Source organism: Ctenocephalides felis, unplaced genomic scaffold (assembly GCF_003426905.1).
Source record: "Ctenocephalides felis isolate EL2017-DRISC unplaced genomic scaffold, ASM342690v1 CF-g0.4_SCAFFOLD_01042, whole genome shotgun sequence".
In the NCBI taxonomy this organism is placed as follows: Eukaryota; Metazoa; Arthropoda; class Insecta; order Siphonaptera; family Pulicidae; genus Ctenocephalides; species Ctenocephalides felis.
Genome location: NW_020537196.1, coordinates 1 through 21,742, shown reverse-complemented (window position 1 = coordinate 21,742; position 21,742 = coordinate 1). Strand labels below are relative to the sequence as shown.

General features: G+C 30.6%; 1 protein-coding gene across 1 annotated transcript; it reads left to right on the top strand.

The window, feature by feature from the left end:
• Positions 1–2,219: 2,219 nt before the first annotated feature.
• Positions 2,220–14,430, top strand: LOC113365477 (acetyl-coenzyme A synthetase-like; the record flags this gene model as incomplete). Its single annotated transcript, XM_026607027.1, has 6 exons — positions 2,220–2,366; positions 3,218–3,451; positions 3,584–3,701; positions 3,785–3,975; positions 11,918–12,073; positions 14,263–14,430. Coding segments are annotated over exons 1-6 (939 nt in total), but the record flags the coding sequence as incomplete, so codon positions are not given.
• Positions 14,431–21,742: the final 7,312 nt, after the last annotated feature.

The following is a 21,742-nucleotide window of genomic DNA, read 5'->3' as shown; positions in this document are numbered from 1 at the left end:
TTGTATATCGAAAATAATTCAGATTTTATTTTTAATTCTGACTACAGTTCTAATATACTTTAAACAAATAATTTCAACTCTGCAATTCAGTTTATATAATTCTTATAAATATTAGACAATGTTACAATATTTATAATAATCTATTTGAAAACATTCAATATTCCTCGAACATTTCGTTACGGTACGGGAAGTTCCAGCAATTTGCCTTAAGGCACGATGCCACCCACCCCACTAGTTTAATTACATTTTATGTAAATATATATAAACTTCGTCATCAATTTATAAGCTATGTTCTGTCTATAAAATACGAACTAGTGGTGTAAGGCATTGTGCCTTAGGGCAAGTTGCTGCTACTTCCCGTAACCTAACGAAATGTTCGAGGAATGTTAACTTAGACGATGACGCGGCGCTTACGCGCTTCGATATTTCGTCTCTATGCAGTTAAAGCAGTACGATCGCTTTGAAAAAAAAGTTCAGAATTTCCAAAATATTTCAAAATAAAGAAAACATTTTGCTTCAAAAAGCCTTTTTTTTCAAAAAGAGTAAATTTTGGTCAAAAATTTATAGTATCACGAAAATCTAACTTTTTCAAAATAATTTTTTTTTTCAAAATAATTTTTTGTCAAGAATGTTAATCTTTTACAATTTTTTTTTTTGTACGAGAAGTTCCAGCAATTTGCCTCAAGACTAGCATCGTGTCTTAAGGCAAATTGCGCCCCACTAGTTTGATCATTCAAATCGGGTGCTCCGTTCTCTCAAAATCTTGATTTTTATATTCTGCACTCTTTGCTCTGTATCTCCGTAACGGCTGAACCTACCTTTGCCAAAAACTATTCAGCAGATGTGATATCAATAGGAATCGAGTTTTTTTGAACCATTAAAATCGGCTGCTTCGTGCGGCCGAAAACGCGAACGAAAAAATGCGGACACTAAAAACACGCACACGCACATACACATATCCATTTTTTATATTTTATTTTTGATTTTTGGCCCATTACTATAACTTATACTACGGATAAGAAAAACATGATGCCTCTTAAAATGAACAAATAAAAACTATACCAAAAATTCATGAAAAGTATTAGATACGATGCAAGGAGTGCAGAAAATAGAAATCGAGTTTTTGAGAGAACGAAACATGCGAGTTGATTTCTACAAAAAACATTCAATTTGTAATAATGGGGAGAGGTAGTCTTTAGTTTTTGGTAAAGACAGGTCCAGCGTTTCGGAGACACGGAGCTAAATGTGCAAAAAATGTCAGTTTTTGAGAACTAATTGTAAGCATCCGATTTTTATGATTTAAAAATTTGTTTGCTTGTATTGACAAAACTATTGTTTTTGGGGATTTTTTATGTTTTTTTTTTAATTTCTAGAAAAAAAATTTTTTGAATACCGAAAATAATTCCGATTTTAATTCTTATTCTAGCTAAAGTTCCAAAAAATCACTTATATATTCCAAATAATTAATTTTAACTTTGCGATTCAGTTTATATAATTCTTATAAATATTAAACGATTAATTTAATAAACTAATCTAATAATTTCCACTTTCTGCACTATTTGCTTCAAATCCCCGAAACGGCTGGACCGACTTTTGTCAAACACTAATCAGTACGTCTCCTTATCTATTGAAATCTATTGCTTTTTGAATAATTCAAATCGGTTGACACGTGCTCCTGTAAACGTGGACAAATAATTATATCCATACATAAGTACAACACATGCATACATATATTTTTTCTAAGGTGTGCAAAAATGTTCAGAAAGCTTTGAAATGTAAAAATATGCAAAAATTGTTATTTACAGATGACTATAATAACAGCCTACGGTAATTTAAAAAAAAAACAACTAACTGGCATTAAAAAAATGCAATTTGTTCAATAATTTACAGTGCCAGCTTGTGAGGACTTTTAAAGGATTTTTGATAAAAAGCACTCATATGACAATTATGACAGTTTGAATTGCTTGATTAGAAAAAAATATTATTAAATAAGATATTTTAAAATGATAAATTATAGTTATCTTAGAATTTGTTCAAGATTCTAGATATTTTATAAATCACGAATTACAATCTTTAAGTTATAAAGTATTTCAGGATAAAACATCAAGAACTAAAAATTGAAAAACTTGAAATGTAAAATTTGTATTTGTATAATTTCTTTCATTTCCAGGGAAGGTAATCACCCGGACGACTACAGCCGATTAACGTACCGGAAACTCTTAGAAGAAGTATGCAGATTTGCCAACGTTTTAAAAAATTTAGGAGTTCGCAAAGGTGACAGAGTATCTATTTATATGCCAATGGTTTTGGAATTGGCAATTGCTATGTTAGCATGTGCTAGAATAGGGGCTGTTCATTCGATCGTGGTAAGTGATATTTTGCTTCAACGTTTTGAAGTCAAGTTTAGTCCATTATCCATATTAATAACAATAAGTGCTTTAACCTGAAGGTAGTACGGTAGCAATATTTCTTCCTGGTATATTCTTTTTTGTTCAATCAATGAATCATTTTCTTTCACTGTATTACACATTTTATTATTAGACTTATTCTTTTTCTATAATTCTGCGCAGTGCTTGCTTGCTTTTCCATTTCCGGATTCTTACGGTCCGAAACATTCTAAATAGTTTAGATAGATATCAAAAAAAATGCTTTATATTTTCAGATTCTTATACATTCAAGTGAGGAAAACTGCTCAACAGTTAGCAAACGGCATTATAATATATTCTGGTATAATTCTTATAAGAGGTGGTTCGTGCTTATTAATCCATAAAATACTTGAAATCTTTTTAAATTAAAATTAGAATGAGCGATTGTTTTTACTCTCAATCAATAATAAAACAGCAATAAATGAACTTTGAATAACTTAATGGCTTCAAATATAAAATATATCAACTCAATCCATCTTGAAACATATACAAAATAAAATTAACCAATACACGAAAGGAACAAGATGAGCTTTCAAAATAATATAATTGGTAGTGAAAAGTAGTTTCTCACTTACCATGTCTTGTGTTCTACTATTGAGTTTTTATTTACTGATACAAACGCTATCAGTATCTTTTATCACCTACGTTTTCTGAAAACGATAAAAACGATATTTTTTAAATCACTGTCTTCCGTTAAATCAAATATGATCCAGATTATTGTTACTATAGAAAAATAGTGCTAATTTTTTTTTAATAGCAATCATTTACAATGTTATTACATATTTTGTCAGTTTGCAGGTTTTTCATCCGACTCTTTGGCCGAAAGAATGACAGACTGTCAAGCGAAAGTCCTCGTAACTGCTGATGGAGCATGGCGAGGTGAGAAACCATTACATTTGAAAGCTCTTTGTGACGTAGCTATGGAAAAAGCCGAAAAGCTGGGCCATCGCGTTCAAAAATGTGTGGTTGTCGCTCATCTGAAACGTGTCACTCCTGGAACCAGCGAGGAGATCAATGGAGTCGAGGTAATTTCATTGTTAAGCCCATCAGTTATAAGAAACACAATTGTAGCATTTTTGATCCTGGATTTGAAATTACTTAAATACCGTTTATGTTTTAATATTTAAATTTCTTTACCTTTTTTTTCCTAAATACAGACTCCTATGACAGATGGCCGCGACCATTGGTGGCATGAGGAAATGGACGAAGTTGAACCAGCATGTTACCCAGAATGGATGGCTGCTGAGGATCCATTGTTCATGCTTTATACAAGCGGTAATTTTACATACGCTTTAAAAATTTGAACTTTAAAAATTAAAACAATGCATTATCCAATTTATGTATATCTCTATTGCAAGGCTCCACTGGTAAACCGAAAGGGGTTCTACATACTACAGGTGGTTATCTATTGTATGCTGCCACCACATTTAAAATGGTTTTTGACTACAAGCCCGATGACATCTACTGGTGCACTGCTGATGTAGGATGGATTACTGGACATTCGTATGTTGTCTATGGACCATTAGCTAATGGCGCCACCTCCGTTATGGTCAGTCATTGGTGCTATCATAAATATCTCTTTAATTGATAATCTTAGTGAATTCCACTTAGTAATTAACGTAATAGATCATTTTGGTGTCACTCACAATGATCCTCAAATTGAAAATGCAAGTGACAGTCGTTATAACAGCTAAACTATACAGATTTTTAGATTGGGTCCAAAAGGATAAAAGTGAAGTATGATTGTTTGAGTAAGTTCAGTCGCTTTCGGTCAATGCCTTACATTTAGAGTAAAGATTAAACACAAAAAAACTCTAACTTAACTCAGACAAAATACGAAAAAAAGGAGAAGAAAAAATCAATATATAATAAAAAGAATTCTTGTTAACTATGTTTAAGCAATTATGTTTTGTAATATACTGTTTTATTTCTGTCATAAGTTTTGTTAACTTAGCTGAGGAGAAGTATATCATCAAGAAATCCGATTCGTTAATTTTATGTTTTCTCGACATTTCTAGAAATTCTGAATCGAATGAGACCAAATTTGGGAATATTTGGTATGTGGTTGCGCGTGCGTGAGTCAATTTTTGACCCATTCATTGACGTCGTCTCAAAAACGATTGGACCAATCTTAAAATTTTGAAAGCCATTCGATGTAACTCTATAAAAACTAGCGTTTGTCAGGTTTGCACGACAATAGGCCGAGCCGTTTCTTTGTACCGTAGCTTCCCTTATTCATTACATTTTATATAGTGCTGTATTTAAAATATCAACTTTATAACAAAAGAGCATTTCTCACACTTTCGAGATGATTTAATAAATATGAATATTATTTCCAATAAATATGAGACTTTTTTTCCAACGCCAAATCGTCACTAACTAAATTTACCCTATTACAAGCTTGTTTTGGTTAATAATCTGTAAATTCTTAACTTTAGAAATCACATAGATTTCATCGAAAATATGCAGTTCTGTGTTTTTCGGTCATTTTTAACTTCTCCTAGGGTAGTTAACTTTCCGTAGGATAAGTTATGGTAATCGAAAAAAAATCGAAAATGAATATTTTTGCATATCTTCACGTTTTGAAGGTTTCTGAATATTTTAGCATACTTTAGAAAAAAATTGATGTGTGTGTGTGTATGTTTGTATACAAATTTCGTCCACGAATTTGGACGCATGAATCAACCGATTTGAATGATTCAAAAAGCATTTGATTCCTATTAATAAGAAGACGTACTGATTAGTTTTTGGTGAAGTTTAGCCGTTTCGAAGATACGTGCGAAATGTGCCACAAATAGTAATTTAGTTTTTGAGAGAACGGAGTACCCGATTTGAATGATTAAACTAGTGGTGTATGGCATCGTGCCTTAAGGCAAATTGCTGGAACTTCCCGTACCGTAATTAAAAATCTTGGTACGGAACCAAAAAAAAATTACACAAAATGTGTACACTTTGATAATATCTCTATAAAATATCTGATAATTTGATGTAAATATGTCCAATAAATATTTTTGGCCGCTAAATGACATTTTTGTTCCATAAATTGTCGACGAAAATTTCTATCCGCACTCACACCCACATATACACATACACATACACACTCACATAAACATCCATTTTTTCTAATGGTATGCCAGAATATTCAGAAACCTTTGAAACGTAAAGATATATAAAAAAAATTATTTTCGATTTTTTTGCGATTACTATAACTTGACTGAAGCACATGGTCAAAAATATTCATTTAAAGTATATAAGTGAACTTTAAAACTTTAGCTAGAATTAAAATCAAATCTGAATAACTACAAAAAAAAGAAAAAAATGAATGAAATTTTTTTCTTCAAAAGCAATTGTTTTGTCAACACAAGCTGAAAGTTTTTTGAATCATTCAAATCGGATGCTCCGATCTCTCAAAAACTCGATTTCTATTTTCTGCACTCTTTGCTTTGTATCTCTGAAACGGTTGGACCTGCCTTTGTCAAAAACTAATCAGCAAATCTCCTTATCGATAGGAATCGAATGTTTTTTGAACCATTCAAATCGGTTGATCCGTGCGCCCGAAAACGTCACCGAAATATTGTATCCATACATACATACACACACATCATTTTTTTCCAGTATGACATTAAAATGTTCAGAAACCTTCAAAACGTCGAAAAATGCAAAACTTTTCATTTTCGATTTTCGGCCCGTTACAATAACTTACCTTACGGGAAGTTAATAAATTAATAAACAAAGAAATAATTAAATAAAATAATATTAAATAAAATAAAAATCGATGAATAAATCTAATGATTAAATTAACAAAAAATGAAATAAACAAGCGAGACGGTTCACCCGCATGATTAGCGATTATATCCAAAACCTTTAGGGATTGCCAGATAATAAAGTATTGTCTGATTCTTACAAATGTCATCTGGCGACATCTAACAAGAATTTGGCGCGAACATATATTATTACAAATACTTTCAGTAACTTTCATAATTTTTGCTATCTTGTTATATCTGAGCAAATCAAATGTAAATCATAAATAAATCAAGTTATCTCCAGAACATTAACAATCGTCATTTCATTTCGAATTCAATTTCAAAACAATAGTTGCCTCCAAAATTACCCAAAATTGAAAAAGTGCTACCGTATAGCTGCTTAGATTGGCGGCATTTTCACATTTTTCAATAGTTCTCACAAAATTGTAAAAATGCTCCAGTACATAAACAGTCTATACGCACTTGGGTAAACATTTGTACCAGAAGGGTGCTTAGACTGTGCTTAGCCTGGGTGATTTTTTGAATTTTTAATCCAAAATTACAAAAAATATTTTTCGAAAAAAAAATTAGAAACTAAAATTTTTTTTGCAAAAGCAATTATTTTGTTGAAACAAGCAGAAAGTTTTTTGAATCATTTAAATCGGGCGCTTAGGTCTCTCAAAAACTGCCATTTTTTAACATTTAGCTCTGTATCTCCGAAACCGCTGGGCCTACCTTTTCCGAAACTAATAACCACTTTTCCCCGTCATTACGCACTGAATGTTTTTTGAATTATACAAATCGGATGATCCGTTCTCTCAAAAACTCAAATTCTATTTTCTGCACTCTTTGCTCCATATCTCCGTAACGGCTGGTCCTACCTTTGCCAAAAACTAATCAGCACATCTTCCTATTAATAGGAATCGAATGTTTTTAGAAACCATTCAAATCGATTGATCCGTGCGCCCGAAAACGTGGACGAAAAAATGCGGACATACAAAACACACACACACACACATCCATTTTTTCTGAGATATGCCAAGATGTTCAGAAACCTTCAAAACGTCGAGAAATGCAAAAATTTTCATTTTCGATTTTCGGCCCATTACTATAACTACCCCACGGGAAGTTAAAAAACATTTCACTTATATTGATAAAATATTTGGTATGGCAGGTCTAGCAGAAGATACAGAAGAAAAAGTAAAATAATGATATTTGGCCGTCAAAAATGATCATTAGACATATGCACATCAAGTTATTAGATATTTGATAAAAAATTTTGAAATGTGTACTAATTTTGTTACAATTTTGTTGGGTTTCGTACCAAGATTTTCTAAGCAATCTTTTTTATAATTCAAATATTCAATAACGCAAAGTACCAGCAATTTGCCTTAAGGCACCTCGAGTGGAAATTTATTACGGCAAGCCCTAACACAGGTCCGGCCCCTATTATATAGGGCTGTACTCCGGCGTCCGTATTACGGAATTTAGTGCGTGGCCCTCATAGGAGCCACATATGAGCGGCCCTAATATGGTAATTTGAATAGGGTCCATAAAAGGCATGCCTGAATTCTGCCCTAACACGGATTGCCCTGTATTACCCCTATAACGTATAGCCCATAATATGATGATATGGGCCGTATTGGGAATTCATTACTAGAACGCTAATACGGCTTTCCTATTATTGAGACCGGCCGTATTTACGTATTACGATTTATTAAATTTTTGTTAAAACAGAAACAATAGTACACATTTATTTAGGACAATTTCAGATTAAAGAAAAACAACTAAGCAAAAGAAAAGAAGAGTATTTTCCATTTTGAGCAATTTAAAGTTAATACAAATTTACAATACTCAATACGAGTTTAAATATTCAATTTATTTTTCTGATTAATTTTTTTATTTAATTATTGTGATCAATATTGAATATTGAATATTTTAATGGATCATATTATTTATTTTAATAAATATTAAATATTCAATTGATTTTTATGTTGTGATTGTGATTTATAATTTAATAAACTTACACGTGTCGAACTGATAATTTTATCAGTTCGACACGTGTAAGTTCGTTATCTAAACTAAACAATAGACACACTCATAACGCGCAACATAGATCCATTCATAAAATCGAACAGCTTCATATCAATCATGATATGTATTTGGCTATTCTCTAATGCTCTCACTGCCTTGAAGGCGAAGAAGTTATCAGTTTTCGGGAAGCACGAGACGATTTAGTATTACGTTCAAAACTGTAGAATATTTTCAATCTATACGAAAATAAGTTGTCAGTATTTATTTATAAGAAATTAATCAGTTTTGTGTATTAAATAATATAAAAAAATTAACAGTATCTCTCGCGCTCGCTTGTCACGTACGCCGTTTTGCTTGTGTTTTTTTCATATGAATTTTGTGAGATATTTCCGAGAAGTGGATATTATTTAGAGAATGAATACATTATTAATCACAGTCAGTGTTATTTATTTGTGTTCGTGAAGTTGATTTCTTCCTCAGAATCCTATTACGAGCGATCTGAGAAGTCCAGCTAAGAGCGAAATGTATTTTTCAATAATACAAGAAACGTATGACATTTCTCAACAAATTACCAATACGTCAAGTAAGTTAAAATTTCTTGAAAATTAATACCTTATTGAGAATGCACGAGAACAATGCATAAAATTAAGTGACGAAATTAACAAATTAAGACATTTGGAGGATCCGAGTTTTGTACCTGAGTATACCGACATAAGAGCCTTGGAAACTTTGTACGCAAAGATCAAGCATGTAGAAAAAATGTTAGATAATCAAAATATGTATAATTCGTCAATACCGGACAATGTTCCTAAACATCATTTACCATCTATAAAAATTCCCAAATTTTCCGGTGATTTACAACAATGGCCTTTATTTTATGAAACTTACAAAGGATTAATACATGAAAATACAGTATTAGATAACGTATCCAAATTTCATTTTTTAAAAGGTGCGTTAGGGGTCCGCCATTAAAATTGTTTCAGTCCATATTACCAACTGCGAATAATTATGAAATTTTATGGGAAGGACACCTGAAGAAGTACCAGAATAAACGATATTTAGCTACCACTTACTTTAAACACCTTTTATCGTTCAAAACCATGACATCTTCACAAATAAATTCATTTCTCGAGCAATTCGATACAGCTGTGCAAGCCCTTTCACAATTAAACATTCAAGATTAATTTGACTTCATGATAACCTCTATGGCACTCTCAAAACTCGATCCCGCTTTGCAAAAAAAATTTGAACATTCTTTTCAAGGAGAATTTTCAAAATACCAAGATCTTCTCCAATTTCTCCATAAGTCGCAGCAAGCTAAAAATTAAGTATATTGTATGGCAAGTATAACTAACAATTACACATATGATAAGCAAAATGATAAAAATTCTAAAATTAGTCGATCATTTCTTTTAAAAAATAAATATGAAAAGAAGTGCTTTGTATGTCAGGAAAAACACGCCATATTTACATATTCAAAATTACTAGAAATAAACATTCCTGATCGGCAAGCACGTATAAAAAATTTAAATCTATGTGTAAATGGTTTAAGCCATAAGACGACAGTTGCTTGTCGATCGAATAAAACTTGTTGTATATGTAAGGAACAGCATCATACATTGTTGCATACTGATAAGAATCTTGCAAATACGAATCAGAATTATCCGACTAATTTGAAATCCAATAGTACAGTTTTATGCAGTTTCAATAACAACAAACTCGCACCTAATACAACTATATTGCCGACATCGGTAACACAGGTTTCTACAAAAAAGAAAAATACTTCATTACGTATTATAATTGATTCTTGATGTAGAAAGGCCCATTTGAAAGTTCAACCAGTTCAACCAAAGTAATCGGATTAGGTAATTCGTCGCAAAACGTGATAGGATTGGTTAACTTCACTTTAAAATCCTCAATCAATCCATATCAATTGCCAGTATGTGCATATGTTGTGCACGAAATTGAAAGAAAACAACCACGAACCACAATTCCAATTTCATCAATTCAATCATTCTTGAAGTACCCCTTAGCAGATCCGAAGTTTTATTTGACTCAAAAGGTTGACGGCATATTAGGATGTGATGTTTTCAGCGAAGTCATGGGTACTAATAAGGTGAAAAATGGTCAAGGATTACCTATGGCACTAGAAACTCGATTGGGTCATATAATAATGGGTTCGATATCAAATTTACTTCAACCTTTGCGTAAAAAGAGAAGACGTGCTGATTAGTTTTTGGTAAAGACAAGCCTAGCTGTTTCGAAGATACGAGGCAAAGTGTACCAAAAACGGTAATTCATAATGTTTCAAAAAACATTTGTATTGACGAAGTGATGAATTAGTTATATTTTTCAGGTTTCGGAGATACAAAGAAAATGTGAAAAAATATTTGGCGGTCTAAAATGATCATTAGACATATTGACATCAAACTATAGATATTTTATAGATATTTTAATAATAAGAACAAATTTTGTTACATTTTTTTGGGTTCCGTACCAAGATTTTCAATTTTTAGAGTCCACTTATACGGTTCAAACAAATTTTAAAATTTTCTGAAAAAAAAAATTTCCAAAATTTTCAAAAATATACAAAGTTTTACTTTGCTTTTCACTTTAAATGTGAATTTTAAATTTATAATTTAGTTTGAAACTGTATATATTTCATATGCGGTATTCTACTCGTAAGAAATATATCCTTAGATAGATTCATGTAAACGTAAAGTTTCAAGTGTTTTGAGTGATGATTTGAGATCGTCACTGTATATTATATGAACGAATAAATATATAGTAATTATAATTATCTATCTGAAAACAATTGTTATTAATTATTGATCAAAATGTATGGATTATTAATTTTTTTGCTCGAATTTTTTTATTGTGGTACGGGAAGTTCTAGCAATTTGCCTAAAGGCACGATGCCATGCACCACTAGTTTAGATCACATTCAAATGGGACGCACGGAAATACGTAGCAAGGAATCCAGAAAATAGAAATCGAGTTTTTGAGAGATTAAAGCATCGGATTTAAATGATCCAAAAAACATTCAATTTGTAATGACGGGCATAAGTCGTGATTAGTTTTTGGCAAAGGCAGGTTTAGCGGTTTCGGAGTTACAGAGCTAAATGTGCAAAAAATGGCAGTTTTTGAGAGAACTAAGCGTTCGATTTGAATAATCCAAAAAAATGTCTGCTTGTTTTAACAAAATAATTGCTTATAGAAAAAAATTGTTTCATTTTTTTTTTCAAGAAATATTATTTTTGTATATAAAAAATTCAGATTTTAATTGTAATTCTGACTTAAGTTCTAATATACTTTAAACAAATAGTTTAAGCTTTGCAATTCAGTTTATATAATTCTTATAAATGTTACAATACAATAAAACAGTATTTATTTATAATAATCTATAATCTTTTTGAAAACATTTAATATTCTTCGAACATTTCGTTACGGTACGAGAAGCTCCAGCAATTTGCCTTAAGACAGGATGCTATACACACCACTAGATTTATTTCTTTTTGGACTCTACCATCAAATATATACATATATAATATATATATATATATATATATATATATATATATAGGTATTATATTTATAGATATACGTATATATATATATATATATATATATATATATATATATAAATGGTATAAAATTAGTGCGTCTATATGTTTTGACACATTATCTAATCATTTTCATTTTCTTATTTTTCAGTTTGAAGGGACGCCATTTTATCCGGATAACGATAGATATTGGGCGGTTATTGAAAAATACAAAGTGACCCAGTTTTACACAGCACCAACCGCCATAAGAGCTTTGATGAAGTTCGGGGAAGAACCAGTCAAGAGACATAACCTTTCTACTTTGAAAGCAAGTATTCTGATTTTGCTATAATTCTGAGTTTGAATTTGAATTCTGAAATCTTTGTATAAATTTGAAAGTTTTGCGACAATGGTTAAAAAAAATTAGTGTCACAAATTCTAGTGGTTTTTTTGTTATTATTTGAAAACTTTCTTTTCCCGTATTTAGTTATTAAAGTTTCTCGTTCTGTATTATTATGGTGTTCCTTAAAGAGTTTTGCCGTAGTTATGGCAATTCGCCACAAGAGGAGTTTTTTATGTTACATTACTCTAGTTTATATAAGTTATGTGATTCAAGCGTTTTCTATTAAATCATAAACATGCTAATGGCATAGAATAGCATTATCTAAATTATTCTATGATTCCGCCAGAAAAACCTTTCTGTCGTATTTACTACTATTATCAATAAAAAAGGTATACATAAAATATATACAGAGAATTTTCTATAGTTCGCAGTTGACGTTTACTTTACCGAAAACCGATTAAATTTTGTATTCATTCTTGTCTTGAGTGTCAATAAATATTAACCAGTAACAGAACGTATTTAATCTCCATACAACATATTCAGTCATCTGTCGTTGGAAAGGAGTTATTATTGGTGGTTTGCTCCGACATATGAGAACAGCACAATTCATTTACGCCTATTTTATACATTGCATATACCTTCTCTATTCTTTGTCCGTTCTTTCACTCCATTTATTTTTCCTTTGATGATGTCTTGAAGAAGTCGCTCCTGTCTAAATATGGGTCCAATTGCTTACACTACAAATAGCCTATGTAGGCCTTTCAAAAGGTAAATATCTCTTATATGTAAAAACTTACGCTCCAAATGCAGCATTTTATCATTTTATTTCATAAGTTTTGACTTAGTTTGATCGTTTAATTGAATTCTCCTTTTATGAATCGAATTACCTCGTCACCACAGTTATAATCTTATTTATTGTGTGAAACATCAATGTGGAGTGTAGTTCTAGTATTTTTTATAAAATCGAGTTTGGTCGACTACAGAGTAGGGGGAAGTCCCCGAGTGCCGAACACCTAAGGTTATTTATAAATAAATCAAAAATAACCAGCATTGAACACATATGTAGCCATCTCCACACTCTGGAATGTCTGAATATGTGTGTTTGACGAATATTCTTAGATGTTGCAAAAAATCACTATTTATCCACCCTTTTGGCTGGGCTATACCGATGCTCTCAGCTGGAGTATTTACCATAAGCTTTTCATTATTTGATTAGAAAATACGAAAAATGGGGCTATGTAATGACCGATAGCACTCATACAGAACAAAATTAAATAATTAGAATAAATTACGTCAGTTTTCACAAGAAATATAAATATGTTTACTGTCCGGCGTTAAGGAACGACTTAGTTTACGGTTGTAAGAGACAGACATTTTCGTTTATTAAATACGTGTTAAATAGAGTGTCCGGCACTAGGTGCCGTCCGGCGTTACGGTACCTACTAAAATTGTTTAAAATAACTAATGATATTCTACCATTTTACGGATAACAATTGAGTACTACTTTTATCTTTGAATGCCACTGAAATGTAAAAGCATAAATATACTAGAATTACTTCCATTGATATTTAAGTGACGCCGTTATTTTGCGCCTAAAACAGCAAACGGTTGCTCACGCCGTGGCCGTGTGTGTCACATGTGAGTCTTGGTGCATTATCCCGCAGGTGTGTGCACCACGCGCCTCTTTCACTTGTATTTTGAAATAGAAAGATTTTTACTCGCTTAAATAATACGTGTTTAATAGAAAGACCGGCACTAGATGCCGTCCGAGGTTACGGGACTTCCCCCTACTATTTCTTTCTATCGAGTCGAAACTGCCGGTCTTGTATTCCTGCTTTTAATTACGTATAATTGCTTATCTGCAATCTTCATCGTCCTAGTTCTTTCAGACTTTCTATTTTTTTTTAGATAATATCATATGAAAAACACGTTGTTACTAACAAGAATTCGATCTAGTTTTTTTCTTTTTTTTTACAATAGTGTCCAGTAGGGTACTTTTCTTTCCCGTTCTTTACATTTGTCGCTTTGTCGTTCCATTTTATCTTCAGTATTATCTGGAAACTCTCAAAGCTCGTTCTTCATTAGTTCAAGTACTTTTTTGCGCATATATACTGTATTATGTATATGTGTTTAAAATTTCAGATAATCTACAACTATTTTATATTTTCTGGTAGGTTCTTGGTAGTGTAGGAGAACCCATCAATCCTGAAGCGTGGATGTGGTACTACAAAACAGTCGGAAAAGAGAAATGTTCAATTGTCGACACATTTTGGCAAACAGAAACTGGTGGCCATGTGGTCACACCATTGCCGGGATGCACCCCAATGAAGCCTGGCGCAGCAGTAAGTAAAAGTCAAATCTAATTGTCGAACAGTTAGTTATAATACATTTATTATTTCAAAGTTGGTCATTGTTCTCAGATTTGCTCGTTGGATATATATAAAAGTTGGATAAACCTTGCATTACAATAGAGTTTGTAGTGAAAACGATCTCTTCAAAATATGATAAGCCTTTGAGATGAGGTTTAATTATAAAAGTTAATTGAAGTATTGAAAAATATGTTTTCATAAAACATGGCAATAGATTTCATGGTCTAAAGTTCAGACCTAAACAAACATCATAAAATTTTATAGATCTACTAAAAGGGGTTGAATAATTAATACAATTACATTTATTAAGTTTGTTCGAAGAATCTTTTTAGGAAATGACATACATAAGTTCTTAGTGAAAGCGAAAACTTAAATAGCTAAATGACAATTCATAGTGATTAAGTCGAATATTTACAAAAATCGGTAGGTCTCGTGGTCTCAAAATTAGTAGAAATTACGTCAAAACGCTACGTATTTTTTCAATATTTGATGAATTTTGAAAAACTAAACGATTTGGCGTAGAGTCGTAATATTTTTGAATGGTGTATAGGACCATTCGTATGATATCGAACGTCAGAAAAAAACCATAAAAATCGAGGAAAAAAATTTTTCAACAGTTAATTACAAGGACACTGGCCGGCCGATCGTTACCAAAAACTAATCAGCACGATTACCAACCATACCTTTTGAACGATTTAAAATTTTTAAAATCGATTCAGAATTGTGTTTTTACACTTTTTTGCTAATTACAAAAAAACTTGATCGTGCAAACCCTCTTGGTGGCTTGGTGGAATGGCTTTTAAATTTTTGAAATCTGTTCAGCCGTTTCTGAGAAAACGTCGAGGAAAAGTCAAAAATCGGCTCACATACACACACACCTATCCATACATACATATCCATACATACACACACATATACTCACACGCATTCTCTTTCCAAATTTGGTCTCATTCGATGCAGAATGGCTTGGAACGTCGAGAAAACATAAAATTAGCAAATTGGATTTTTGGACGAGAACGAACTTCTCCTTCGGGAAGTTAATTTTTTTTTAATTTAAATTTCAAAAATTATAAAGCTTACTTATATGTTTGAAATAAATAATTTTATTTTTGCAATTCTATGTAATTCGTAGAAATGTGAGATAAAATCCTTCATTCTACGTCGGTTTGATTAGATTTTGTTTATTTTATTTTTTTTTAAAGATCGTTGTTCTATTTACAAGCTCTTGTATTTGCGTCTATAAAATATGAATAATGAATGTTACAGTTTTAATAATAATTTATTTGGAAACATTTTAAACAATTGTTATTTTATTATTTATTTTGGAATATTTAATTTCGCTACGGGAATTGAATATTTTCGGAAGTTTGAGCAATTTGCCTTAAGGCATGATGCCCATTTAACTAACATAACTTCACTAATCGTCATAATGGCACTTGATCCATTTTACACTAAAAGAGAATTATTCACCGAATTATGATACCAATTGTGAAATCTTTTTTATCTTGTATTGCTTTTTTTTTTCCTTTCTTTTTCCTATTTTGTCTTAGTTCAATTAGATTTTTCTTTACGTGTTTAGCCTTGCAACCGACGTAAAAGCATGCCACAACCCACAAAATTGGTCAAAACCGCACCCAACGAGCTTAATTACAGTTCGTAAAAACTTATGTCCGGCTATATCAAAACAACAAACAAAGTAACCTATCTGTGTACAAGTAATAGTAACAGTATTAAAATAAATCGAATAAAAAACTTGCTTTTGACACATTAAAAGCAATGCTGCCTGCAGACCATATTAATGTAGGGCGCTGACTGAAAGCAATAATAGGATCTTCCCGCAGGATAAATTATAGTAATCGCAAAAAAATCGAAAATTAACATTTTTATATATCTTCACGTTTCAAAGGTTTCTGTACATTTTGGCCTACCTAAGAAAAAAATTGATGCATGCTTGTGTGTGTGTATGTTTATTTACAGGTTATAGTCTGGGTATGTCGGACTCAATACCGCCCGGGTATAATACCGACTAAAACCACCGCTTTGCCCTTGCCTCTGGTCCCCACGGAAACCGCCATTAGGCATTACTTCGTGGGGTGAGGATATAGAAATGTATGTGTGGGTGTATGTGTCTTTTTTGTATAGCGAAGGAAATGTCCCAGTTGCTGCCATCCCAGTTGCTGCCATCGGTAAATGCTGTTCTGCCGTTCTTCTAATCTCAACTCTTCAGGACTCAGTTGTTGATGTCTTCTATGGTAAATTGTCCGCCTTTCCTCTGCTAAGCATAAGGGAGGCAGAGTTTCTGAAATGACGCACACTGCTTCCTTCGATATTGTGCGAAATGCGCAAGCAATTCTTAGAGCACTCAGTCGATGTATAGGTCCTGCCGTTCTCCTTGATTTTTGAGTTTGAGAGCATAAGCCTATATGGAGATACCATATGTCAGCAACGAATATGAATATGTGTATGTATGTGTGTGTGCGGATACAAATTTTCGTAGACGATTTTGGTAACACGGATCAACCGATTTGAATAATTTAAAAACCATTCGATTCGTATTGATAAGGAGACGTGTTGATTAGTTTTCAGGCATAGACAGGTCTAACCGTTTCGAAGATACGGGGCAAAAAGAGCCAAAATAGTAATTCAGTTTTTGAGCGAACGAAGTGTCCGATTTGAATAATTTAAAAAACCATTTTATTTATATTGATCAAATAACGAACTGTTCAAATTTTTCGAAAGGCAGGTCTAGCGGTTATAATGTTACGATAAAAAAATTTAAAAATGCCATTTGGCGGTCAAAAATTCATTAGACATATGCACATCAAATTATCAGATATTTTGTAGAGATTTTAATATTGCGTACATATTTTGTGTCAATTTTTTGGGGTTCCGTACCAAGATTTTTAATTTTAAAATCTACGTATATGGTTCTCAAACAAAAGTCCTTTGTCCTTTGATTTGTATGATTAAAAAATCATTCGGTTCGTACTCGATCGCGAGCGTTTTTGCAAAAGGCTTTTTTGCCGTTTTAGAAGTATGGAGGGCAAAGGGTATAAAAAGGGATCATCAGATTGAAAATTAATTGAAATATTTTGCTTGAGTAGACGGTATGCAAAAAATGCTTTTACAGAAAATTTCGTAATTTGAAAATTTTCAAAAAAAAATCTAATTTTTCTGAAAAAATTCAAAGATTCAAATAATTCAAATTTTTACGAAATTTTTCGTCATTTCGTCAAAAAGAAAATTATATTTAAACAATTTTATTTTTATAATTTTTAATAAAAATCGATTTCTTACAAAAATTTCAAAATATTTCGAAATTTTCAGAAAATCGAATATTTTTAAAAATATTAATATATTTTTAAAAACGTTTTATTTTTAAATTCCAAAAAATTTCAAACTTCTGAAAAAAATTCAAAATTTGAAAAAAAATCTAAATTATCAAAAAATCTAATTTAAAAAAAAATCACAAATTTCTTATGAACATACACATAAGATGTGTAGAATACACTCGTCGCGCAATTCAAAAAGCACTTACTAGTTTAAATTGAAAATGTTTGCATTTCTCGACGTTTTGAAGGTTTCTGAACATTTTGGCATACTTCAGAAAAAATGGATGTGTGTGTGTGTGTTTTGTTGTCCGCATTTTTTCGTTCACGTTTTCGGGCGCACGGATCAACCGATTCGAAGTTATGGAAAAATTTTTTAAGAAAGGATTAATGATAAAATTGAATTAATTACCTGTATGTTTGAATATACGTTAGCACTTTTTCACTAAACAAGAATTTTTGACAAAAATGAATTTGTGAGTTATTTTTCCGCCGAATAGTTAACTTTTGTAAATCAAAATTACTAAAAGTGTTGTCTTTTTTTTTAAATTATTATTTGAAAACAAATAATATTGTATTCGATGTTATACTATTGGCTTTTGGAAACGAACTAACTCTATTTGGTGGTTCATATGTAACACGTGTAAACACTTGAAACGAGAACTGTGAGATTGTATGTGTGTGTTTTTTTCATGTTAGGGTGTAAATACTTAAATTATTGAACTTAAAAGGAAGTCGATATTAATTGTTTGTCAAAAGGTGTAAAAAATTTAAATATGAATCATTTAATAGGTTGTGATCTGATCTAATGTTGACACTGTTAGAAACATTCATGAGAATAAGACAACTCTCCGCGAATAATCTCCTAAAGATGCAACTTCCATGATATAAAATCTTTGGAGTAAAATTAAATGAATGGGCGTTTTCTATAGAGTGTTGTACTAGGGTACTTTTGAAATTTTTTTGTTTATGGTGGACCACACTTAGTTCATGTTGTCTCATGTACACAAGAGAATGACCCGGCAAACGCTGTTTTGCCATCAAAAATATTTTTCCGCATTGCAGAAGTTCTTATAATATACATGATATATTAATAATAATGTTATATTTCTATTACACGAATTTCTTTACATTTTGATAATTAATTCGAACGCATCATAGTGCTTTGTTTATTTTAATTTTATTTATGTCAAATAGTGAAATATTTCTAATCAATGAATAAATTAGATTTTAGTCTGAATCATCGCAGTACCATTATCTAAATATATAATTTTTATATAAATATCAGATTGTTTACTTTTGCATTCAATTTAAGAGTATTGAATGTCAATTTCACATATCCAATATGCACTAAATTTTTAAATGCCAAAATATTTCCTTTTTGGTTCGAAATTTAATATAATATGATATAATTTATATCTATAATTTGATTGCCAATATTGCCTATAACATAATTTGGAATAATTAATTTATTTGTATCTTATTGAAGTCGTTAAAAATTCATTTTTTTGAACTGTCAGAATTTTGTTTATGATTAATGTTAAATTCAATATGTCGCTTTTTTATTGTGATCTTTAAAGTTTTAATCACTTATCATATAAATTTTCGACTGCAAATTGATATTTATACTATCCCTGAAACTAACATGGATAAAGTTCTGAGAAATCCGAGTCCAAATCTATAAAATGTTTGATTTTTGGCACTTTTATTAATTTTTTATCAATTTTTGTACTGTAAAATAATGGATGATTATTTATCAAAATTGTAATATTTAGACTATAATTTTAGATGTATACTCTTTATTTTGGCATTGAATTATTTTCATTGAAATCAAGTGAAACATAAATATATTTATTTGATTTATATAAAACATATAATTAAAATATGCATTAAAATCATATTGTCTATAAATAATATGTCATTTTATAAATAGTATTTATTACTTTGGTGCTTGATATGGGTATGAATTTGTAATAAAATATATTCTTTCTGACAAATAGTTAAAAACTTGTTATAATTTTCAAAATTATTTGACATTTCATACTTCAAAAATTAATTCACTCGCATCATAGCGTTTTGTTTATTATACTTTTGTCATGTCAAATACGTCAATATTTATTTATTATAATTAATAATTATTTTAAGTGATCAATGAATATATTATATCCCTAGTAGAAATGTATCGTGGCTAGAGGGCAAAAGATCGTGGCGCAATATTCGAATCTGTCTTTGGATGGACCGGACAATATTTGTTTTCTAATTATGGAAAATTTGGCAAATTCATGTGAGAACTGTTTTATATAGTTCATTACAAATAAAAAACATGTTTCCATCTGATTTACATTTCTAATTTTATATTTACACGTACTATACATAATTTTTAAATGAGGGCATAATCGTAGTTTGTTCTGGGCAACCACGATTCGTTTCTTTAGTATTATCGAACTTGGGAAATATGTGGTCTTTATAAGGGTTACGAAAAAAATTAACTTTAAATAATTAATTAGCACCAAAATCATGATTAAAGCTTTTAAAAAGTCATATGCTCGATCGCAATTATTAGTTTGATACATTTTTCTTATAAATTCAATATAAAATTTTAAATGTGGGGGTTAGCATTTTTTTTCTGGGCAACCACGATTCGTTTCTTTAGTATTATCGAACTTGGGAAATATGTGGTCTTTATAAGAGTTACGAAAAAAATTAACTTTAAATAATTAATTAGCACACAAAATCATGATTAAAGCTTTTAAAAAGTCATATGCTCGATCGCAATTATTAGTTTGATACATTTTTCTTATAAATTCAATATAAATTTAAATATGTGGGGGTTATGCATTTTTTTCTGGGCAACCACGATTCGTTTCTTTAGTATTATCGAACTTGGGAAATATGTGGTCTTATAAGGGTTACGAAAAAATTAACTTTAAATAATTAATTAGCACCAAATCATGATTAAATCTTTTAAAAGTCATATGCTCGATCGCAATTATTAGTTTGATACATTTTTCTTATAAATTCAATATAAATTTTAAATGTGGGGGTTATGCATTTTTTTTCTGGGCAACCACGATTCGTTTCTTTAGTATTATCGAACTTGGGAATAGGTGGTCTTTATAAGGGTTACGAAAAAAATTAACTTTAAATAATTAATTAGCACCAAAATCATGATTAAATCTTTTAAAAAGTCATATGCTCGATCGCAATTATTAGTTTGATACATTTCTTTATAAATTCAATATAAATTTTAAATGTGGGGGTTATGCATTTTTTTCTGGGCAACCACGATTCGTTTCTTTAGTATTATCGAACTTGGAAATATGTGGTCTTTATAAGGGTTACGAAAAAATTAACTTTAAATAATTAATTAGCACCAAAATCATGATTAAGCTAAATTAAATATAAGATTAATATAAATAAACAATATTTACTCCAAATTCAAAATTATTATTAACCCACATTTAAAAAATTATTAATTCATATAAAAACAGAATTTAACTCATTGATAATATCTTAGCTAATACATAGCTAATCATTGATCAGCTCGATCGTAATTAACAGTTTGATATAAATTTTATATGAATTCAATATAAATTGTAAATATTATATTCACATTTATTTTTTCTTTATTATCGAAGTGGGAAATAAATAACATTTACATTGGGCAAGAAAAATAATCAATTTTTAAATCATCAATTAGTGCCAAAAAATCCATTATTAAACGTGAAGATATGAAAAATTTTCATTTTCGATTTCGAATATCGATTTCGATTTTCGTTCCATTACTATAACTACCCAACGGGACGTTAAAAAAATCAATAGATATTTTAACTATATTATATGTATGTTTTGACATTGTATGTATGTCATCATTCAGTAAGTTAGCAAATTCTAAAGCAAAAATACAAGATTGTAGTAGTACAAAAGTATAGTAGTAGAATATATAACAAACTAAA